This window comes from Rhinoderma darwinii, chromosome 5, assembly GCF_050947455.1.
Source record: "Rhinoderma darwinii isolate aRhiDar2 chromosome 5, aRhiDar2.hap1, whole genome shotgun sequence".
NCBI classification, from domain to species: domain Eukaryota; kingdom Metazoa; phylum Chordata; class Amphibia; order Anura; family Rhinodermatidae; genus Rhinoderma; species Rhinoderma darwinii.
Window position 1 is genome coordinate 147,624,209 of NC_134691.1, and position 19,862 is coordinate 147,644,070.

The 19,862-nt window shown below is 41.0% G+C and overlaps 1 protein-coding gene across 5 annotated transcripts in view; it reads right to left on the reverse strand.

Moving 5' to 3' along the window:
* PHACTR1 (phosphatase and actin regulator 1) overlaps positions 1-19,862 on the reverse strand; it is a 376,244-nt gene that overhangs the window by 203,634 nt on the left and 152,748 nt on the right. The window contains exon 1 of one of the 5 annotated variants that reach the window (XM_075826624.1): positions 6,559-6,776. The exons of the other annotated variants lie outside the window; for them this stretch is intronic. Coding sequence (XP_075682739.1) covers positions 6,559-6,643 — 85 coding nt within the window. The 5' untranslated portion in view covers positions 6,644-6,776. Of the gene's footprint in view, positions 1-6,558; positions 6,777-19,862 lie in introns of those variants that run through there. 5 annotated transcript variants of the gene reach the window in all.

Sequence of the window (19,862 nt, forward strand, 5' to 3'; positions counted from 1 at the left end):
TATAGCGGTAGTTATGCCACTGGTGCCGATCATTCTGTTTTCTTATAAAATTGGTCATTTTTATATGTATTTATTTATTTAAAAATTCCTCTGGATCAATATGGGTAAAACAAAGTTCTATAGTTTCTCACATCCCTTCTATTTCTCCTGTCCCTTGGTTGAGCTTGATGGACATATAACTTTTTTAAACCATACTAACTTTGTAACTATACATAATTGGTATCGCCACGTCCGTATTCACCTGCACTATACAAATATTACGTTATTAATCCCATGCATAGTAAAAAATGCCCTAATGAAAAATTTAAAAACTATGGCAGAATTAAAACTAATTCCAAAAAATGGAACAAAAATTGATCAAAAAGTCGCAGGTACCCCAAAATGGTATTAATAAAAACTACAACCCGTCCCGCAAAAAACAAGCCCCAACATACTGTAGCTCCGTCGATGAAAAAATAAAAAAGTTAAGGCTTTTAAAATATGGCAATAAAACTAATGATTTGTACTAAAAAGTAATTTTATTGTGAAAAAATTGTTAAACATGAAAAGACATATATATAAAGTTCATGTGTTATGCATATTCCACAGTGAACTGTGTAAAAACAATAACTAAAACACTATGCTGTTTATTGGTCACCTTGCCTCTCAAAAAATGGAATAAAATGTGATCAAAAAGTCGCGTGTGCCTCAAAATGGTACCAATAAAAACTTCATCCCATCCTGCAAAAAAAAAAAAAAGCCCTCACACACATCTATCTAGGGAGAATTCAAAAAATTAGGTATTGCCAAAATTGTTATGACCCACAGAATAAAGTTAACATCATTTATATAGCATGGTGAACACTGTATTAAACCCTAAAAAAAAGTGTGCAGAAATTGCTGTTCTTTTTATCACCTTGCCCTCCATAGAAAGGAATAAAAAGGTGATAAAAGTTCACATGTATTACTAAATGGTACCAATAAAAACTAAAGCTTGTCCCGCAAAAAACAGCCCTCATAAGGCGATGTCTGTAAAAAAAAAATAAAAAAATGCGGAAATGAAAATAAATACCCGGTGTGCAGGCAAGAGGGAAACATTTTCCCTGTCTCAAGAGGTGGTTATTAAAATTGAATATATGCAAAAAAAGTAAAATTTTTACATTTAACCTCCACTTTGCTTTAATTCCTGTAAGACGCCCGAGGGTTAACAAACTTCCGAAATGCTGTTTTTAACATAATTAGTTAAATGCTGTTTAGATTTATAACATCCTAACAAAATAAAAGGTTATTTAATGATGCCAACATAAAGTAGACATATGGTAAATGTTAATTAGTAACTATTTTGTGGGGTATAACCATGGCCGGCCTTAGCCACGTGCGACACGTGCGGTCGCACGGGGCGCCGGCCGCCATGCTGTAAGGGGGGCACCAGCGGGTGAATTTCTCCCGCTCTGCAGCTACTGCTTGGGGCCAGCTGGTCAGGTGTCACTCACTGACCTCACTACTGGCTTCCCCGCGCTGGGACTACCGCTCCCCCTCCTCATCGTCTTACGTCTTGACTGATGATCACTCAGGACGCGAGACACGGGGCAAACTATCTCGCCATGTGTTCCTGGTCTGGCTATTTCCCCAGGGCTCCACTCCAGCAGCATCAGCGTGCACAGTGTTCTGTAAGAAGCCCAGCAGGTCAGTCAGACTGTGGGATTTGGTTGTATGGGGGCACTGATGGGGGTCTAAAAATGGCAAATGGGCAGAGGATTCAGTGCCACCTTGGTGCCCATTTGCCACTTATTTCCCCTTTAGTGTACTGTTCAGTGCTCCTTCGATGCCCATTTGCCATTTATTGCCCATTTATTGTTCTTCTTTGACAGAGGGTACTAAAGGGGCAGTAAATGGCAAATATGCATCAAGGGGGAACTGAACATAAGGACACTAAAGGGGAAATAAGTGGAAAATGGGCACCAAGGTGGCACTGAACGACACTGTTAATAAATGGCAGATGGACACATTATTCAGTTGCTCCATAGTGCACATTTACCATTTGTTGCCTTTTTAGACCCTGTGCACATTACGTTAAAGGGGTTAAAAATAAATTCTGTTGAAGCAGTAGAGGAGAAGTTAAAATAAAAAGAACTTATACTTACCTTTCTCCTCCCAAACGTTCCTGCGCTGGGGGCCCCCGTCACCTCTGTTCACTATTTGTATACAGAGCAGCTGCAGCGGTGATGTACTGTCTACGTGATGTCACCACTGCAGCCGCTCTGTATACAAACTGAGAACAGAGCTGACGGGAGCCCCCAAAGCAGGAACGTCTGGGAAGAGAGAGGTAAGTATGGGCTGCTTTCTTATTTTAACCCTTTCAGGACAGACATTTTTTGCTTTTATATTTACGTTTTTCACTACCCGCCTTCCTAGAGCCATAACTTTTTTTTATTTTTCCGCCAATAGGGTTGTGGTTATTTTTTGCGGCATGAGTTGTAGTTTCTATTGGCACCATTTAAAGTACCATATAATGTACTGGGAAACGGAAAAAAATTATTTGTGGGCTGAAATTAGAAAAAAACTGTGATTGCTCCATAGTTTTTTGGGTTTCGATTTTAAGGCTTTCATCGTGCGGTAAAAACGACAACTTAACTTTTTTCTGCGGCTCAGAATGATTACGATGATACCAAATTTTGATTAATTAGGTTTTTTATATATTTTACTACTTTTACAAAGAAAACTATTTGTTGAAAAAAAAAAATGTTGTTTCACCACATTCTGAGAGACAACTTTTTTTTATATTTTCGTCTAAGCGGTGGGAGGGCTTATTTTTTGCGGGACGAGCTGTAGCTTTTATTGGTACAATATTTTGGTACATGCAACTTTTTGATAATTTTATATAAATTTTTTTTAGAGCTAATGTGAACAAAAAAAGCGATTTTGGCTATTAACTTTTTTTTTTACGGCCTTTACAGTGTGAGTTAAATAAAAAGTAATAAAAAGTATCGACATTGCCCACGTGGACAGCCGTTTTAATAGTTTTTCCTGTTATACAAAAGATAGCCTTTGAGTAAACGGAGTTAGGGCCAGTTCACATGTTGCATAAATACTGCAGATTTTCCGCAACAGAATTTGTTGCAGAAAATCTGCAGCAAATACAGAAGCAGCAAAGTGGATGAGATAAAAGAAATCTCATCCACACGCTGCGTAAATACTGACCGTAAAAAACTGACCTGCGGTGCAGAGTTTTATTCCGCTGAATCTCAATTGTATTTGTGTAAACGCACCTTATTTGTTGCGGATTTTCCCCATTGTATTCAATGGGGAAGTAAATTCCGCGACAAATAGCAGTTGTTGCATTTTTTTGAGGCGTGTTCGCAGCAATCCTGACGCAAAAAACGCAACTCAGAAAAAAAACAATATATTATACTTACCTAGGAATCTGTGTTTTATCCTCCTGGGATGACGCTTCATCTCATGTGACATCTGCTGCAGCCAATCACAGGCTGTAGCGGTGGTCACATGGATGAAACGTCATCCCAGGAGGATGGCCTGGATGATGGCAGAGGGCCGGCCTCCTGGGATGATGCTTCATCTCATGTGACCGCCGCTGCAGCGGTCTCCTGGGATGAGAGGTCATCCCAGGAGGCCGTTGTGCAAGCAGGCTGGCTAAGTGCTGCAGTTTTCCGCAGCAGACATTCCAGGCGAGAAACTGCCCCACAGTTTGTTTCAATAGTTTTTTATTAAACAGTTTTTGTGAAATAATAATAACACAGACTCGCAGAGTCTCAACTTTTGAAAATCAATAATACAATTGAGCAGAATATTAGCCCAACATGGCCTGCAGTGAAACTCACATTACATGTCTGTTATGACGTCAAAACTCCTTCCAAATATAAGGCATATAAAAGTAGTTACTGCTAACATAGGTAACTATCATTGACATCACATTGCTTTATAGAGTACCATGACATGGCCTCTAAAAAAAAAAAGGGGGAAAACATTCAATAACAAAGAGGAGGGGGGGGGGAGGAAAGGTGTAGGATAGAAGGGGATCGTATCTGTCTCTATGTGTTTCACGAAAGTGTGCGATTCCTCCATGGGGCCCAAATGGCATCAAATTTGTCTAATGTACCAGCTAGAAGATGTGTAAGGCGGTCATTGATCATTATCCATGAGATCTTATCAATCAAAGTATCCAAAGACAATGTGGATGATCGCCAAGCTCTAGCTATAGTTATTTTAGCTACCAGAAATACATATCGAACAAATTTACATGTGGATATACAGAATTCCGGAATAGGACCACCCAACAGTGCCGTAATTACATCAATGGGGGGTTTAACTTGGACCACCGTGTTAATAAGCTGGTATACCTGATTCCAAAAGGCGGCAACTATTGGGCATTCCCATAGTATATGCATCAGCGTGCCATCTGCACCACACTGCCTAAAGCAGTGTGCCCCACAGTTTGGTGCGGTTTTTCGCCCCAAATTCCCTGCGGCGCATAAGGCGGATATGCTGCGTTCTTTTACGCAGCGTATCCTCCCCGTGTGAACTCAGCCTAAGGCATAATTTACACGAGCGTTGCACACCTCGGACGTGAAAAATGGGAGTTTTTCATGCCCGAGGTGCATCCGTGCTCGGCACTGCGGGAAGCGATGTCTCGCATCTCCCATAGATGAGTCTATGGAGGAATGCATGAAGCGTGAAAAAAATAGTACATGTCCTATTTTCCCACGGACCCTTCACACGGTCCGTTGAAACAACGGCTGTGTGAACGGCCACATTGAATTACAAAGGTCCGTGGGACAGTCGATGTTTCAACGGCCGTCACGCGGACGTTTAACACGCTCCTGTAAATAAGGCCAAACGGTAATTTCACATTACATCCTGCCCATCCGTGTAATGTATGAACCGGGAAAGCTCCCAGAACGTATGGTAAACAGTCCCATACACCTGATGGAGGTTAAAAAAGCCTCAGTTCGGGGGGTACTGCGCTATTTTATGTAGTGGCGTCCAGTAAAAATAAATTATACTGCATGCTTTTTGTGTCCATTTAATGTATGCGCCAGGAGCTTTTCCATTGCATCTTGAGACGTTTCTTATTTTGTGCGTGCACATACCCTTAAAAACACTAGTGTTTTTGTAAAGTTTTTAAACTACAGGCGCTTTTGACGTGTATTTTTGAAATACCGACAATACATAACAATAATAAATGGAGTGGGAGGCACCAAAGGGCAATTCTGCACAGGGCACCCTGTAGCCTAAGGCCCACCCTGGGTATAACTATCTGTCTAACAAGCAGATAAATTCACATTTAGAAAAATGATAATTTTTTTATTTTTTTTATTAATGTTGATATTTTTCACATATAAACACTGAATGAATCGACCATGTTTTACCACTAGCATAAAGTACAACGTGTCACAAGAAAACAATCTCAGAATCGCTTGGATAAGTAAAAGCATTCCAAAGTTATAACCCCATATGGCACATGTATGTTTTGAAAAATGAGGCTCTGTCAGGAAAGTCCAACTGCCTGCAGCATTAAGAAGTTAGCAAGCCCACACCAAAAGCCAAACTTTATAGTCATATACTAGAACCTGAAAGAGTATAGTAATATTCTACAAATAAATCTACATCACACATATAGTGAAACCTCTTTGAGACCATCCAAAAGTGCACTGAAAAGTGGTCTTTTAGGGGGCTGGTTTACTCTAAGAATATGGGCAGTATGCATAGTATATGAATGAATTGAAAATCTGGTCTGGATAAGGGGGTGGTCTACTCAAAGAGATGGACTTTTGAAAAGGTTTTTCAATATATAAGTATTAAGTGGAGACAACAGCACTAACTCCGACTGCATGACCTAAATAATGCACTCCTGACCCTGAGCAGCAGGTGCCCTACTGACAGCTGCCACCCATTAGCATGTGTCTCTTGTCATCCATTAAAAAAACCAGGCCTGCATGATATATACAAGGTCAGTTCATTGAATGATAGAGGAACATCGGTCCGAACCCCTTTTAGTGATCTATGGGGGATCCTGAGAGGCAAATCCAAACCAGCCAGATGTTTATGGCTTATTCTGTCCATATGCTATAAATGAATCATCCTAAGATATTCCATCAATTTTTACTGGCTGGAAAACCCCTTCAACTCACACCTTATGTGCAGAAATGAAAGCGTTAAATGACACATCCCGCTCGGATGAATTATTATAATACAGTTTATATGGTCCATTCACATATCATTTTATATACAAAAGACATTAGAAAATTGTAAGACTTGTACCCCAACAAATACTGGGCTATACAAATGACGCATACACGTGTCACAATTGCATAAAGGAGGTTTGAGACAAAAGCTTTATGACGGGTACTTCGCCATGGTCTAGTGTAACGTCTTCCTCACACATCATGAGACATTTTTATGCATATTTTGCACAATTCCAAATAACTAGACATGATGTATACATAACCCACATTGTTTTACATCACAGAAAAGATGCTTGATAAATACATCGCCAGTCATCGTGTACCCAGGATGTGTAGGGTGGCAAGAACATACATAACATGCAGAGATCTAGTGTACCTGGGAGAACAGGGTTGAATGCAGTTTCCCTTGCACATCTGTTGGCATGAGTTTCGCAGCTGCTCCGTCGGTGAATAAATAACATGGATATCACAAAGCCGCCAAGCAGATCAACATATTAACTTTATGAATCCAAGCCCCAGGAACCGTCTCTGTTTTGTTCTCCTCGACAGCAATGTATAATTTAAGTCATATGATTTGGTTTGTTTTATATTTGGAGCATTATGAATTCCATTTCTTCCAGTCTACTATGGAAGAAGACCTCTGGGAGTATTGCATTTCTACAGATTTTTTTGATCTGTTGACTGAGCATGTTAACAATTTTACTGTACTAGTTTTGCAATCCAAATAATATGTTCCATATTTTTTTGTCCAAATGTTCAAAACAGTTTTTCAGAGACGTCTGCTTTGGTGAGCAGTCCAAATTTTGCTTTGAAAAGGTTTTATGTAGCTTAGTGTTTCATGGTGTTTGATTGTATTGCATTTCTGACACCAAGTGGTGATTGTGTGTAATAGCAGGCAACTCTGAGAAAATTTATGAAAGGCTTCATCTGCTGCAACATATACCATGATCATTGTGCTTATTATCTAATGTAAACAGCTCTTATGATTTGCTTTCGCCCCTCAAGAACAAAACCTGAATGTTCAGGGGTGTACATAAAGCAGAGGTGGCCCCCGTCCCATAGCAAAAATCAAAATGTCCTCCAGTACCTTCTAATCCATCACACCAACTAGAGGGTTAGTTTTTTCCCCAAGGACATTCACCATGGTTGATATGACCCTGGGAAAGGTAGAGAAAAGGGCAGAAGCTGCATACACAAAGAAAACTTATATATATATATATATATATATATATATATATATATATATATATATGTATGTATGTATATGTACCTTGCTGCCAACATTTGAAAACATTTTCTAGGGACACTTAGGGTGTGGTGTTTTTGGTTGGTGTGTCACATGGCCGCCCTGTAGATAGTGCCACAGTGCCCTCTGTAGAGGATACCACAATGCCCTCTGTAGATAGTGCCACGCAGCCCCCCTGTAGATGATGCCTCACAGACTCCCTGTAGATGATGCTATCCCCCCTGTAGATGATGCCACAACCCCTGTAGATAATGTCCAACACACCTCCCTGTAAATAGTGGCACATACTTCCCCTGTATATAGTGCCACATACTCCCCCTGTATATAGTGCCCCATACTCCCCCTGTAGATAGTGCCAAATACTTCCCCTGTAGATAGTGCCACATACTCCCCCGGCAGATATTCCCCAGCCCCCTCCTTGTAGATAGTGGCTCCCTCTATGAGCGGAATCCCCGGGCAGGCGTTGCCAACACTTTGGACGGGGGTTCCGGCGCTCCAGGAGGAGCTAATTACTTCATTGTCATATATGACAGTGACGTCTTCAGTGGCTCCCTCTATGAGCGGAATCCCTGGCCAGGCATCGGCGGTACTCTGTCCGGTGACTCAGCTGCAGGAGGTGCCCCCGACATCCCTGCTCTTATATGGACAGTGAAGTCATGTGCTAATCCTGGAGCGCCAGAATCCCCGGCGATTGCTGACACCTGGCCGGGAATTCCGCTCATAGTGAGCCCCTGACTTCACTGTCCGTATAAGGGCAGTGACGTCAGTGGCAGCTCTGCAGTGGAATCACCGGTCAAGGCGTCGGCGACACTTTGCCCGGGGATTTCGCTCCAGGAGGAGTGAATGGCAGAGCAGGAAGCGGATAGTTTCCTGCTCTGCCATAGTATTCAATTGTATCTGCGTCCTGAGGACAGTAATTTGCCAGGGCTGTCTCTGTAAATTCGGGACAGTCCCGGCAAATTCAGGATAGTTGGCAAGTATGTATGTATATATATATATATATATATATATATATATATACACATATATATATATATATATTTATATATATATATATATATATATATATATATATATATATATATATATATATATATACATATATATAGTTGTCCAAGAAAAGAGAAAGTGAAGCAGCACTCAGAAAAAAATGGATTTATTTGTCCAACATCAGACCTCAACGTTTCACCTTCTCTATGAAAGCATTTTCACATTTTAAAATGCCTTCATAGAGAAGGTGAAACATTGTGGTCTGATGTTGGACAAATAAATCCATTTATTTCTGAGTGCTGCTTCACTTTCTCTTTTCTTGGATGTGTAGTACATAAGGAGAGGTCACTCCTTTATTTTGAAGCTTAGCACCGGCCTAGTCAGACGCTCAATCACAGTGATGCTCCAATCCTCTATTTTGTATATTTATATATATAACTTTATAAATACTATTAATATTGCATAAACCATTATTTAGAAATGGCTTATCTACTTTTGATTGTATCGAAACCAGGGTTATAAATCTTGATAACATAAAAATAGACAAAAAGTAATGGTAGGAATGTCCTCTTGTTTGTAGCTTTTTTCTCCGCCGATGCCGTTGACATCGATACGTGCATCTTCCCGTGACGCACAGCAGAATATCTGCTGTTGAATACCATTATCGCTGGTGATGAGGCCAGAGTTACCAAGATACGGACCCCTGAGGATGAGTATCTGAAACGCGTAGGGTCGTTTATTGTATATGGAATGTTTGCATAGGGGACAGTCATATTGTGTTACACCCAGCGCTAGGAGATCCGATTTTTTTCGGACACCGGTGCTTTATTTGGGGATTGTACTACTGTTGTGCCCAGGGTATATGCTGATTCCAGACAAATATCGTTACAAACACTGAGATATATGTATCCTAATGACTCAGTGTTTCTTGTTTAATACTTTTCTTAAATTTTCACGGTGGGGCTCATGTCACAGTGGTGTGTTACCCCTGTTTTTAAATAAGTTACTATTAAAAGGTATATTTTACTCAGTTGTCACCTCAGTGAACCTTATATTTAATTTTTTCATATTGTGGGAGCACAATTAGATTTCTATCAATTTATACAGTGAAATTACTTTTAGCTTTTTTCTCCCCTTTACTATTTTTGGTGCCGATGTTTAAAGGGGTTGTCTACTTTAGATAATTATTTTTGTTAGAAAGGCCCCATGACAATAATCTGATCACAAGGTGTACCACTGATGGGACCCTTAGCAATAAGCTATAAACTGTGGAAAACTTTGCAACAAATGCTCAATACCCCTATAGTGCTGCCAACGAGGAAATGTAGAATTACATAATTCACATTGAAATCAATGGCCTGTCTGTGTAATTTATAATGGGCTGTTTTTGTAGACAGTCCCCACTCTCTGGCTAATAGATGATGGTCCTGAATAAGGGACTCTGCTCTCTTAACTCAGAATACCCGAGCGGGGTATTTGACAAAAGGTATTGAAAACCAGACAATTCATTTAAGAATCAAAGTGATTTGGCCCAAGGACAAATACATACACGAGGCCAAAAGGCAATTATTAGATAGGAGATGTTACAAACCAGTATGTGGGGACTTAACTATACAATTCCTACAAGAATATACTAAGATGATACAAGATGGATTTGATCAAGGGGCCATAAAGAAAATTTAGAAGGATTATCTCACTGTGAAAGATCCTAAAATTGCCATGTATAATACTGTATGCTCCCCAAGATTTAAAAAATTGCTGAAAATCCACCAGGGAGGATCATTGCCTCTAGTATAGGAAATCTGAAAGAAAATTGCTATATCTGATAGATCAAGAGCTATGTTTACCAACTGCCCTCCTATACCAGAGACACTATGAAGACCCACAAATAAATAAATGGCCCTAATGAGCTATTGGTTACCTTCAATGTAAAGAGCGTATACACCAGCATTAATCACGAAAGAAGTTGGTCTGAGGTGGCATTATTTCTGTCGAAAGTTGATAGATATAGCCCAATATGTAAGGAATTTGTACTTCAGATTAGCATCTGGCGTTGTTATATAGACGATATCCTCCTTATAGGGGGTGCTTTCTCTGAATGATATTATTTCATTAACATCTTAAACACAAATGAGAAACCCAGACTGATTTATATATAAAATAAACATCTACGAACAGCCTCCTAGATGCTAGAAGCGCACACTCAAAATATACAAGGAGCCATCCCAAAATGGAAATTTTTGAGCTTGAAATGAAACTTCTCTACTCCGGATATCTTTAAATCAAGATCAGCGGAGCTTAAATCCAGATTACAGTAGAGAAATTATTCAAATAGATCAAGAAGGCTTACAATATAGCTCTGAGGACAAATCGTGAAGAACTCCTGACGCCAAAAAAGCGAGACTCAAATTCCCATGATCAACTTTGTTTCATCATAGATTACCATGAAGATTGGGATATGATGAATATTATAGGTAGGCATTGGGGGATTTTGCAAACAGACCCAGATCTAAAAAGTTCATAGGAAATAAGGCCTCGTCAGTGTATTGAAAGGGAATAAACATTTCAAACCTATTGGTGTCCAGTCATTTCTCACAGAAAATGATAAAAAAAAACACAACTGTTCCTGTTTTTTTTCCATGTGTAAAGCATGTAGAATCCAGATAACCAAGAAGGAATTTGTAAATGGATGTGGGAAGAAATACTGGATAAGAGAACACATGTGATGCTCCTCTGAAGGTGTGGTCAACTATCGTAAACACTTTTTTACCTTAGGTGTGTGGGCAAGACCACTAGAGACCTAAGAATTAGGATTAGAGATGATATAGGCACAAACATAAATTATGACAAGAATAAAAAAGATCATCATACCCAAAATAAACTATTCATTATCACCCCTTTTGCGAGACATTTCAAAGTCAAACACAATCTAGACTGGAGGATATAGGTATATGCAAAAAAGTTTGAACTTCAAAAATAGCGCTGCTACCATCTAAGAAGGGAATCCAATAGTTCTAAATAAGACTACATTTATTTTAACAAACATAAAACAGACTACGCGTTTCTACGCCGAACTGGCGTCTTCATCAGGTCAAATCCAAATGAACAGAACATCACACTGGTTTAAATAATGAATGGCAGTACAATTAGGTAACATACTGATGAAAAAAACGCGAAAAACAGTTTGAAAATAGAAGCCTGCTATGACGTAATGTTCATGTGAAGAAAGAAGGCATTGCTATTGGTCATTTGTAGAACACCATAAGAGGTAAAATTCAAATAAAGAAAACAATGCATTTATAAAAACAATGTTTGCAACAATAAAACATATATGATAGATAGAACAACATAAAAGTGAAGCTGCATTTATGGTAATAGCTATCGGGGACTGGAGGTATATCAATCATCAATCATCCAGCCAATATAATGTAAAAACAGAATGAAGATAATCAGAGCAATGTATTCACTAAAATCGATAAAATCCATAGAATAGAAAAGCAATTACAAGTGTAACGATATTTACATACCGTCTGGCGCAGGCACTGTTGGCAGGCAGCTACGGGTAACACAGACGAGCGCTCGGCTGAGCGTCCCTGGTGTCATAGCAATGCCAATCAGGAGACAGCAGAGGAACGGCGGCCGAAGGAGGCCAAAAAGAGATAGACTAAACCACAGACGGATTCGCTGAAGGACGTCAAGCGGACGACAGAATCAAGGTAAGTAATGTAGCAGAGTGAAAACTGTGTTCTAAAGGATGTGTTGAATAGCAGTAAGGAGTTTGTCGTTCCGTACAACATTTGTATAAATATATATATTTTTTTAAAAACATATATGTTATTTGAAACATAAACAATGAGATATAAACCTAGGTCTATATAGATGGGGCACAACAGCAACTGACTGGGTTTTATAACAAGCAGAATGGAGAAACTGTAATATGTGACATACCTTATATATAATATAATGTGAGATAAGGACAATATATCCATAAGACAGATAGTAAAATTTCAATGCAAGAGCAAGTTTAGTGAAATATTCAGAATGATGTATCGCATGAAAATAAAACACCCAGGGATCACATAATAGTAACATAAAATCGTGCTAACTTTATGTTGGTGTAAAGAAGGAGTTAGAGGACTAATCTAGGGCAGTTTCGGAGAGCTCATACAGTCCTTCAGGATGTAAGAAAGCCATATTAAAAATCCAAAAGTTTTCACGTTGCTTGAGTCTAGTAAATCTGCCAGGTGTATTAACATCAATCTGTTCTATTGGGGTGATGGAAATAACATTAAAATTATTCCTGTGTACAGTGATGAGGTGCCTCGAAACGCTTGCTTTTAAAAAACCAATATGAGTATTAGAACGGTGTTTGTTGATTCTGCATCTTAGTGTTTGTACAGTCCTCCCAATGTATTGAAGTTTGCAGGGGCATTCAAGTAGGTATATCACGAAGTCACTAATACGATGTGGAATATTGGAACAGCGGAGACATCTATTGTGGTTACATCGATAAGATCCCCTTAGTGATGGGAACAAACCTGTAACTTTAGGTGCTAGGGGACGTAATCTGCTAGGAGCAATGAGATTCCTAAGCATGTGCGATCTCCTAAATGTAATTGATGGATGATCTGGAAGGATCGCCGGGGGTCTAATAAAGGCCCCCAGGTCTGCCTGGAGCGACTGCCTGCTAGATCATGCCGGAGGCATGACCTAGCAGATGCCTGTCCGTGTTAAACGGACAGGCAGTAATAAACTGCAATACAAAAGTATTGCAGTGTATTATAAATGCGATCGCAGAATCGCATATTATAGTCCCCTAATGGGACTAGTAAAAAAGTGAAAAAAAAGTTTAATAAAGTTAATTTTAAAAAAAATGTGAAAAAAAATGAAAAACCCAGCTTTTCCCCTTACAAACTGCTTTGCTATTAAAAAAACAAAATAAAGTTAAAAAGTTACACATATTTGGTATCGCCGCGTCCGTAACGACCCCGACTATAAATCTATTACATTATTTAACCCGCACGGTGAACGCCGTAAAAAAAATAATAAAAAACTATGGAAAAATTGCTGTTTTCTGTGAATACTGACTTTAAAAAAATTTAATAAAAAGTGATCAAAAAGTCGCATCTACTCCAAAATGGTACCAATAAAAACTTCAAGTCTTCCCGCAAAAAAAAAAGCCCTCATACAACCGCATCGGCGAAAAAATAAAAACGTTACGGCTCTTCAAATATGGAGACACAAAAACAAATCATTTTGAAAAAAAAGCGTTTTACTGTGTAAAAGTAGTAAAACATACAAAAACTATACAAATTTGGTATCGTTGCAATCGTAACAACCCGCTGAATAAAGTTATTGTGTTATTTATACCACACGGTAAACGGCGTAGATTTAGGACGCAAAAAAGAGTGGCGAAATTTCAGATTTTTTTCTATTCCCCCCCAAAAAAAAGTTAATAAAAGTTAATCAATAAATAATATGTACCTAAAAATGGTGCTATTAAAAAATACAACTTGTCCCGCAAAAAACAAGACCTTATACAGCTATGTAGATGCAAAAATAAGAAGGTTATAGCTCTTGGAATGCGACGATTGAAAAACGTAAAAAATAGCTTGGTCATTAAGGTCCAAAATAGGCTGGTCATTAAGGGGTTAAACTCTCTCGTATAGAATTATTAGCACTATTAAATGAAGTTATGAGGTTATATTTTGTAAAATCGGATGCTTTAGATGGAGAAATGGATGGTTCTATACAGGAATCTTGGGAGAGTGTACTAGCTTTTTCTAGAGCCCCATTGATTAGACTGCTTGGGAAGTTTTTTTCCTTGAATCTTTTTGATAAGATTTCACTCTCTTGTTTGAATTGTTCATTGTTGGAACAATTTTTTTGAATCCGCCTGTACTGACCAAAAGGTATATTCGTAAGCCAGGCTGGAAAGTGTGCACTTCTGTAATCTAGGTAGCTATTTACATCTGTTGGTTTAAAATAAGTGTTTGTAATCATTGTTCCATTAGTATCTTTACTGAGTGTAAGATCCAGAAAATAAATGCAGGTAGGAGAGAATTCATATGTAAAAGACAGAGAACGAATATGGTCTATCTTTTACATATGAATTCTCTCCTACCAGCATGGCCAATTAAGTCGTTGGTGTGAATAACCTTAGGCTCCATGAAGACGACCGTGCCCGTAATTATAACCCGAAATTACGGGCACGGCCATTCGCGTTCTGTAAAATAAACAGGACATGACATATTTTTTTCAGCAAGTTTCTACGGCACGGACACCTTCCCGTAAATACCATATTTTTCAGACTATAAGACGCAGTTTTTAGCAAGAATAAATCTATGGGAGTTACAGAAACAGCGTAGCTCAGCGAGTTATGTAGTGCAGTGTATTGTACCAGTGATCTAATGATCTAATGATCGCTGGCTCAAGTCCCCTAGGGGAACTAATAAAATGTGTAAAAAAAAAAAGTTAAATACATTTCCAGGAGTGTAAAAAAATATTAAAAGTTAAAAAATATATATATATTTTTCCCCAAGCACAATGTAAATTTTTTTAAAAAAAGGACTGAAATAAAAAGTGATAAAAAAAATCGTATGTACCAAAAAATGGCTCTCAGAATGTGGTGAAACAGAACAAATTATTTTTTTTAACAAATAGTTTTTGCTTCGTAAAAGTAGTAAAATATGAAATTTTTTCCTGTTTTCTGTTGTTTAAAACATGGATGCATCTTATAGTCAGGTGCGCCTTATAGTCCGAATAATACGGTATACGGGAAGGTGTCCGTCAGCCATAGAAATGAATAGGCCCGTAATTACGGGCCATAATTACAGGCGATTTTTTTCTATCGTGTGCATGGGGTCTTACTCTGTATCTCATCAAAGGACCGATCCTGTATTTACTAAGGCTTCTTTCACATCTGCATTGGGGGGTTCCGTTCATGGGTTCCGTCAGACCTTTCCGTCAGGGGAACTCATGAACGGAAATCAAATGGAAACCATAGCTTTCCACTTGCATTACCATTGATTTCACTGGTAATTCTTCCGTTGCTAATGGTTTCTGTTTGTCTCCGTTAAATAAGGTTTCCGTTTTCTTGGCAGAATCAATAGCGTAGTCGACTATGCTATTGATTCCGCCGAAAAAACAGAAACCTTACGGAATGGAGACAAATGGAAACCATTAGCAATGGAAGCCTTACCATTGAAATCAATGGTAATGCAAACGGAAAGCTACAGTTTCCGTTTGGTTTGCGTTCATGGGTTCCCCTGACGGAAAGGTCTGACGGAACCCATGAACGGAACCTCGGTGCAGATGTAAACGAAGCCTAAGTTTATTCTAGTCAAAAGACTGGTTACACTTTTCAAAATATTTGTATGTTACTAAATCTGTATTTGATTAATAAACTGGCCTTAGTATTCAAAAATATTTGTATCATTTACAGTAGGCTTTAGAATTTAAAATGAAAGTGAGATTTTAATGATAAATTGATTACGTTGCACTTGTTATCGCCAACCGAAAGGTATTGTGATCTAAATGTAAATGCACTAGAGAATAAAATGTTAAAGGGGTTGTCCACTGCCTCCGGGCACCAGACGAATATACCGGAAGCAGTTGGCTCCGGCCAAGGAATAGCGGTGAATAAGAGCAGAGCTGCAGTTCAGTTTACTGACACTGATGTCAATCATCTGATATCCTATGTATTGATCACTTGAATATGGGACCCCACCCCTAGAACAAGCCGGAAATGATGGCAAAATGCACGTCGGGCGTCTTGTTCTAGCATTCTCCAGTAATAGGGCCAGCTTCAGCTGTAAATTGATAACGGGACAAAACCCCCCATCTACATACTGAGGTAAAGGACCAGCCCTAAGTTAGTTATCTCTGAGGTAAGGGAGCGAACAGGACACATGAGCACATCATAACACCGCCCCCAACACCACCCGTCTTCTCCTCCCCAACTGATCTGTCTTGGAGCGATAAATCCAGAACTCTACCCTCCAGCAGCACCACATCCTCAGATAACAGACCACCCGGCCGTGACGCGCTGGTGGACACTAACTCCCCCACCCGAAGCGCACTGAAAAAAGCCCACGAGAAAGCCAACTTAAACAAAACTGACTCATATGCTGAAGTACAGACAACATCCACCACGAGCCCCAACCACTCCAACAAGGCAAATGACAGATATCAGGCACCACCCGCCCCTTTCTAAACCCCTCAGGGGCTGGCCGACCAGAAAATCCTATGTGACGTCCCGCTGGCCACGCAATTTACAACTGAAACGATTACCCTTCGCGACTGACCAACCCACGGCCGACACATGACCCAAGAATGCCAGCAAGGCATCCATCCTATCATTGTCTGTATCTACCCCATCCAAAGCACTCAACCAAGCCTCCCATTTACCACAAACCGTCTCGTAAGTGATCCACGACCCCGGAGCCAGGGAAGAACAGAACAGCCGATTAGGTCTCCACAGATCAGACCCCACAAGAAGTCAGGCGAGACCTGTCGCCTCCACTTCCGGGGCCAACAGCCAGAACCGATCCCACTGTAAGTGAGAATGAGAATCAGCAATTGAGTTGTTGACCACTGGGAAGTGAACAGTAGTAACCCAAGCATTACGTGACAGGCACAATAGGACTAAGTGCCGCAACAACCAGACAACAGGAGGAGATGATGCCGAAACATTGTTAATCACCACCCCCATGTTGTCACAATGGAAACGTACCTTCTTATTTCTAAAACATCCCCTCCTTATTGTTCCCGCCACTACAATAGGGAAAAATTCTAACAAAGCTATGTTACAAACCGAAAACTCTTCAACCCAGGCTGGAGGCCACTGATCCACACACCACTGACCTCCGCAATAGGCCCCAAAACCCCCCGCTCCCCGATGCATCCGTGAATAGGTTCCAGTCGAAGTTCTCTACGAGTGGGGACATGATAAGCGACCGACCATGGTAGTGATGAAGGAACTCTGACCACACTCCCAAACCATCACGATGTTAGCATGACAAGCAAACAAAATGACAAGGAGCCGATATCCTCACCTCCGCACTTGTCAGGCGCCTACAAAAAACCCGACCAATTGGCATAATTCGTCATGCAAAATTATGTTTCCCCAGGAGAGATTGCAGATTGTGCAACGTAACCTTCTGCAAATGGCACGTTCTGCCTACCAATAATTTCAAATCTTCCAATTTCTTCCACGCACTCCGAATCAATGGTGATTCCCAGGAATACCAAAACAGACAGAGGGCCCTCGGTTTTCTCAGGAGCAAGCGGCACCCCAATTCACCTAGCCACCCATTCCACTGTAGATAAAAGGTTCCCACATACTGGGGACCCTGCCGGACCAACGCAAAGGAGATCGTCCAAGTAATAAATGTGCGAGGCAACACCAGCCAACTCAAAAATCACACATTCAAGAAATTAACTGAAGGCTTCAAAATAGGTGCATGAAATTGCGCAGCCCATCGGAACGCATCTATCCAGGAAGTACGCTCCCTCCCAATAACAACCCAACAGCCGAATACTCTCAGGATGTACTAGAAGCAAATGAAAAGCCGATTCCACATCAGTTTTCGCCATAAGCGCACCCCTCCCATACCGCCGTACCCAATCGACCGCTGCATCAAATGAGGCATATACCACGGAACAGAGCGTCTAGTCAATCCCATCATTTACAGAAGCCCCCTTCAGATGCAACAGGTGATGAATGAGCTGAAGTTTATTGGGCTCCTTTTTTGGGACTAACCCAAGGCGGGGGGGGGGGGGACAGGGGACAAATGGGCCCGCCATTCTACCAAGCCCCACTTCCTTCCCTAGCTTCTCAGACACTACTAACTGAGAATCATAGGTGGACTTCAAATTACGCAGCAAAAAGGGAATAGCATGTGGGGGGAGGGTGGAAAACGGAAACTGTCACGAAAACCCGACCGTAATAAGCGTGCCCTTGTCCGATACCTTTTTAGAAACTGACTTTCACGGTGAGCTGCTCCACTGTAGCGTGTCGTTCGGTCCTCACGCACCTTCGTAGCCGATGTTCACCTCTCACGTCATTGTTGTCCCGAGTCGGCTGGAACTTATAGTGGGGGTCCCCAGTGATGGACCCTGCTGTGATTTTCATATGCCCTAGAAGGGCATATGGACAGGGCTGTCCAATTGAGACAACGCCTTTAAGAATAATTTAATTAGTACTAATTAGGCGGGATTCACACGACAGGGTTTCCCGGCCGGGTGCCGGCCGTTCATAAATCAGCCGGCACCCGGCTGCATTAGGAATAATAGACCCCTAATGGGGCTATTCACATGACCGATTTTTTGACGGGCCGGGAAAATTGGCCGTCAAAAAATGGGACATGCCCTATTTTCGGCCGGGTACCCGGCCGCCCGGCTCCCATAGAAGACTATGGGGCCGGGTAATACACGGCCATCACCGGAATGTGTCCCGAGTGATGGCCGGGTCTACCGTCGCTCGTGCACTCTCTCCTCCTCCTCACAGCGCAGAGTGCATGTGAGGAGGAGGAGTTGATGCCATTCGGACGAATGGCTATGCTTGAGATACTGTGTGGCAGGACCGGGGTGTACAGCAGGTGGACGGGAGCGCTGCGCTGGCTCCCTTCCCCTGCTTGTTACGGTTCCTGACCGCTGGCTGTGTATTTTTACGGCCAGCGGTCAGGGTCCTTAAAACCCGAGCCATAGACTTTTTACGGCTCGGGTTTTAACTTGCCGCCCGAGCGATCGGGCAGCTGAATGTCGGGTCTCCGGCTGTCAGTGACTGCCGGGGACCCTGGGGAGAAGATAGAAGCAGCTTTCGCTGCTTCTGTCTACTCCGATGTCTTTTTACACAGCGTTAAATGAACGCTGTGTATAGGAATAGAGACAGCAGCGGCGCTGTCTCTATTCCTCCCGGTGATCATGTGACTGGTCACATGATCGCCGGGTGCCGTTAGTGGCAGGCAGCCCCAGTTACAGGGGAAAAGCCTGGTGTAAAAGAAAGAAAAAAAATATTAAAAGTTCCAAAAAGGTCTTTTTTGACCTTTGAGGGACAGACCATAATAATAAAAAAATAAGTAAAGTGCAAAAAATTCATCCGATTAAAAAACGGTCAGGGAAAAAACCGGATGCAAATCGGGTCCAAATCGGCCGATAAAAACGACAATACGGCCCGGTACGGAATCGGAACGGAATCGGAACGGATGCAAACCGGATGCAAACCGGCCGATTTTCCCGGCCGACACTCGGACCCTGTCGTGTGAATGAGGCCTAAGACACGTTTTTTCTGAACCATTAACTATTTCTCTTTAACAATACACTCTTGCAGGAAATTACAAAAAAGACAATCATGCTCAGTTTCGTCTTGCAAATCCTCAATAAGTTTGGAGCTACACATAGATTTTTGAAATGTGACCGTAATCACGGCCCGCCATTGTATA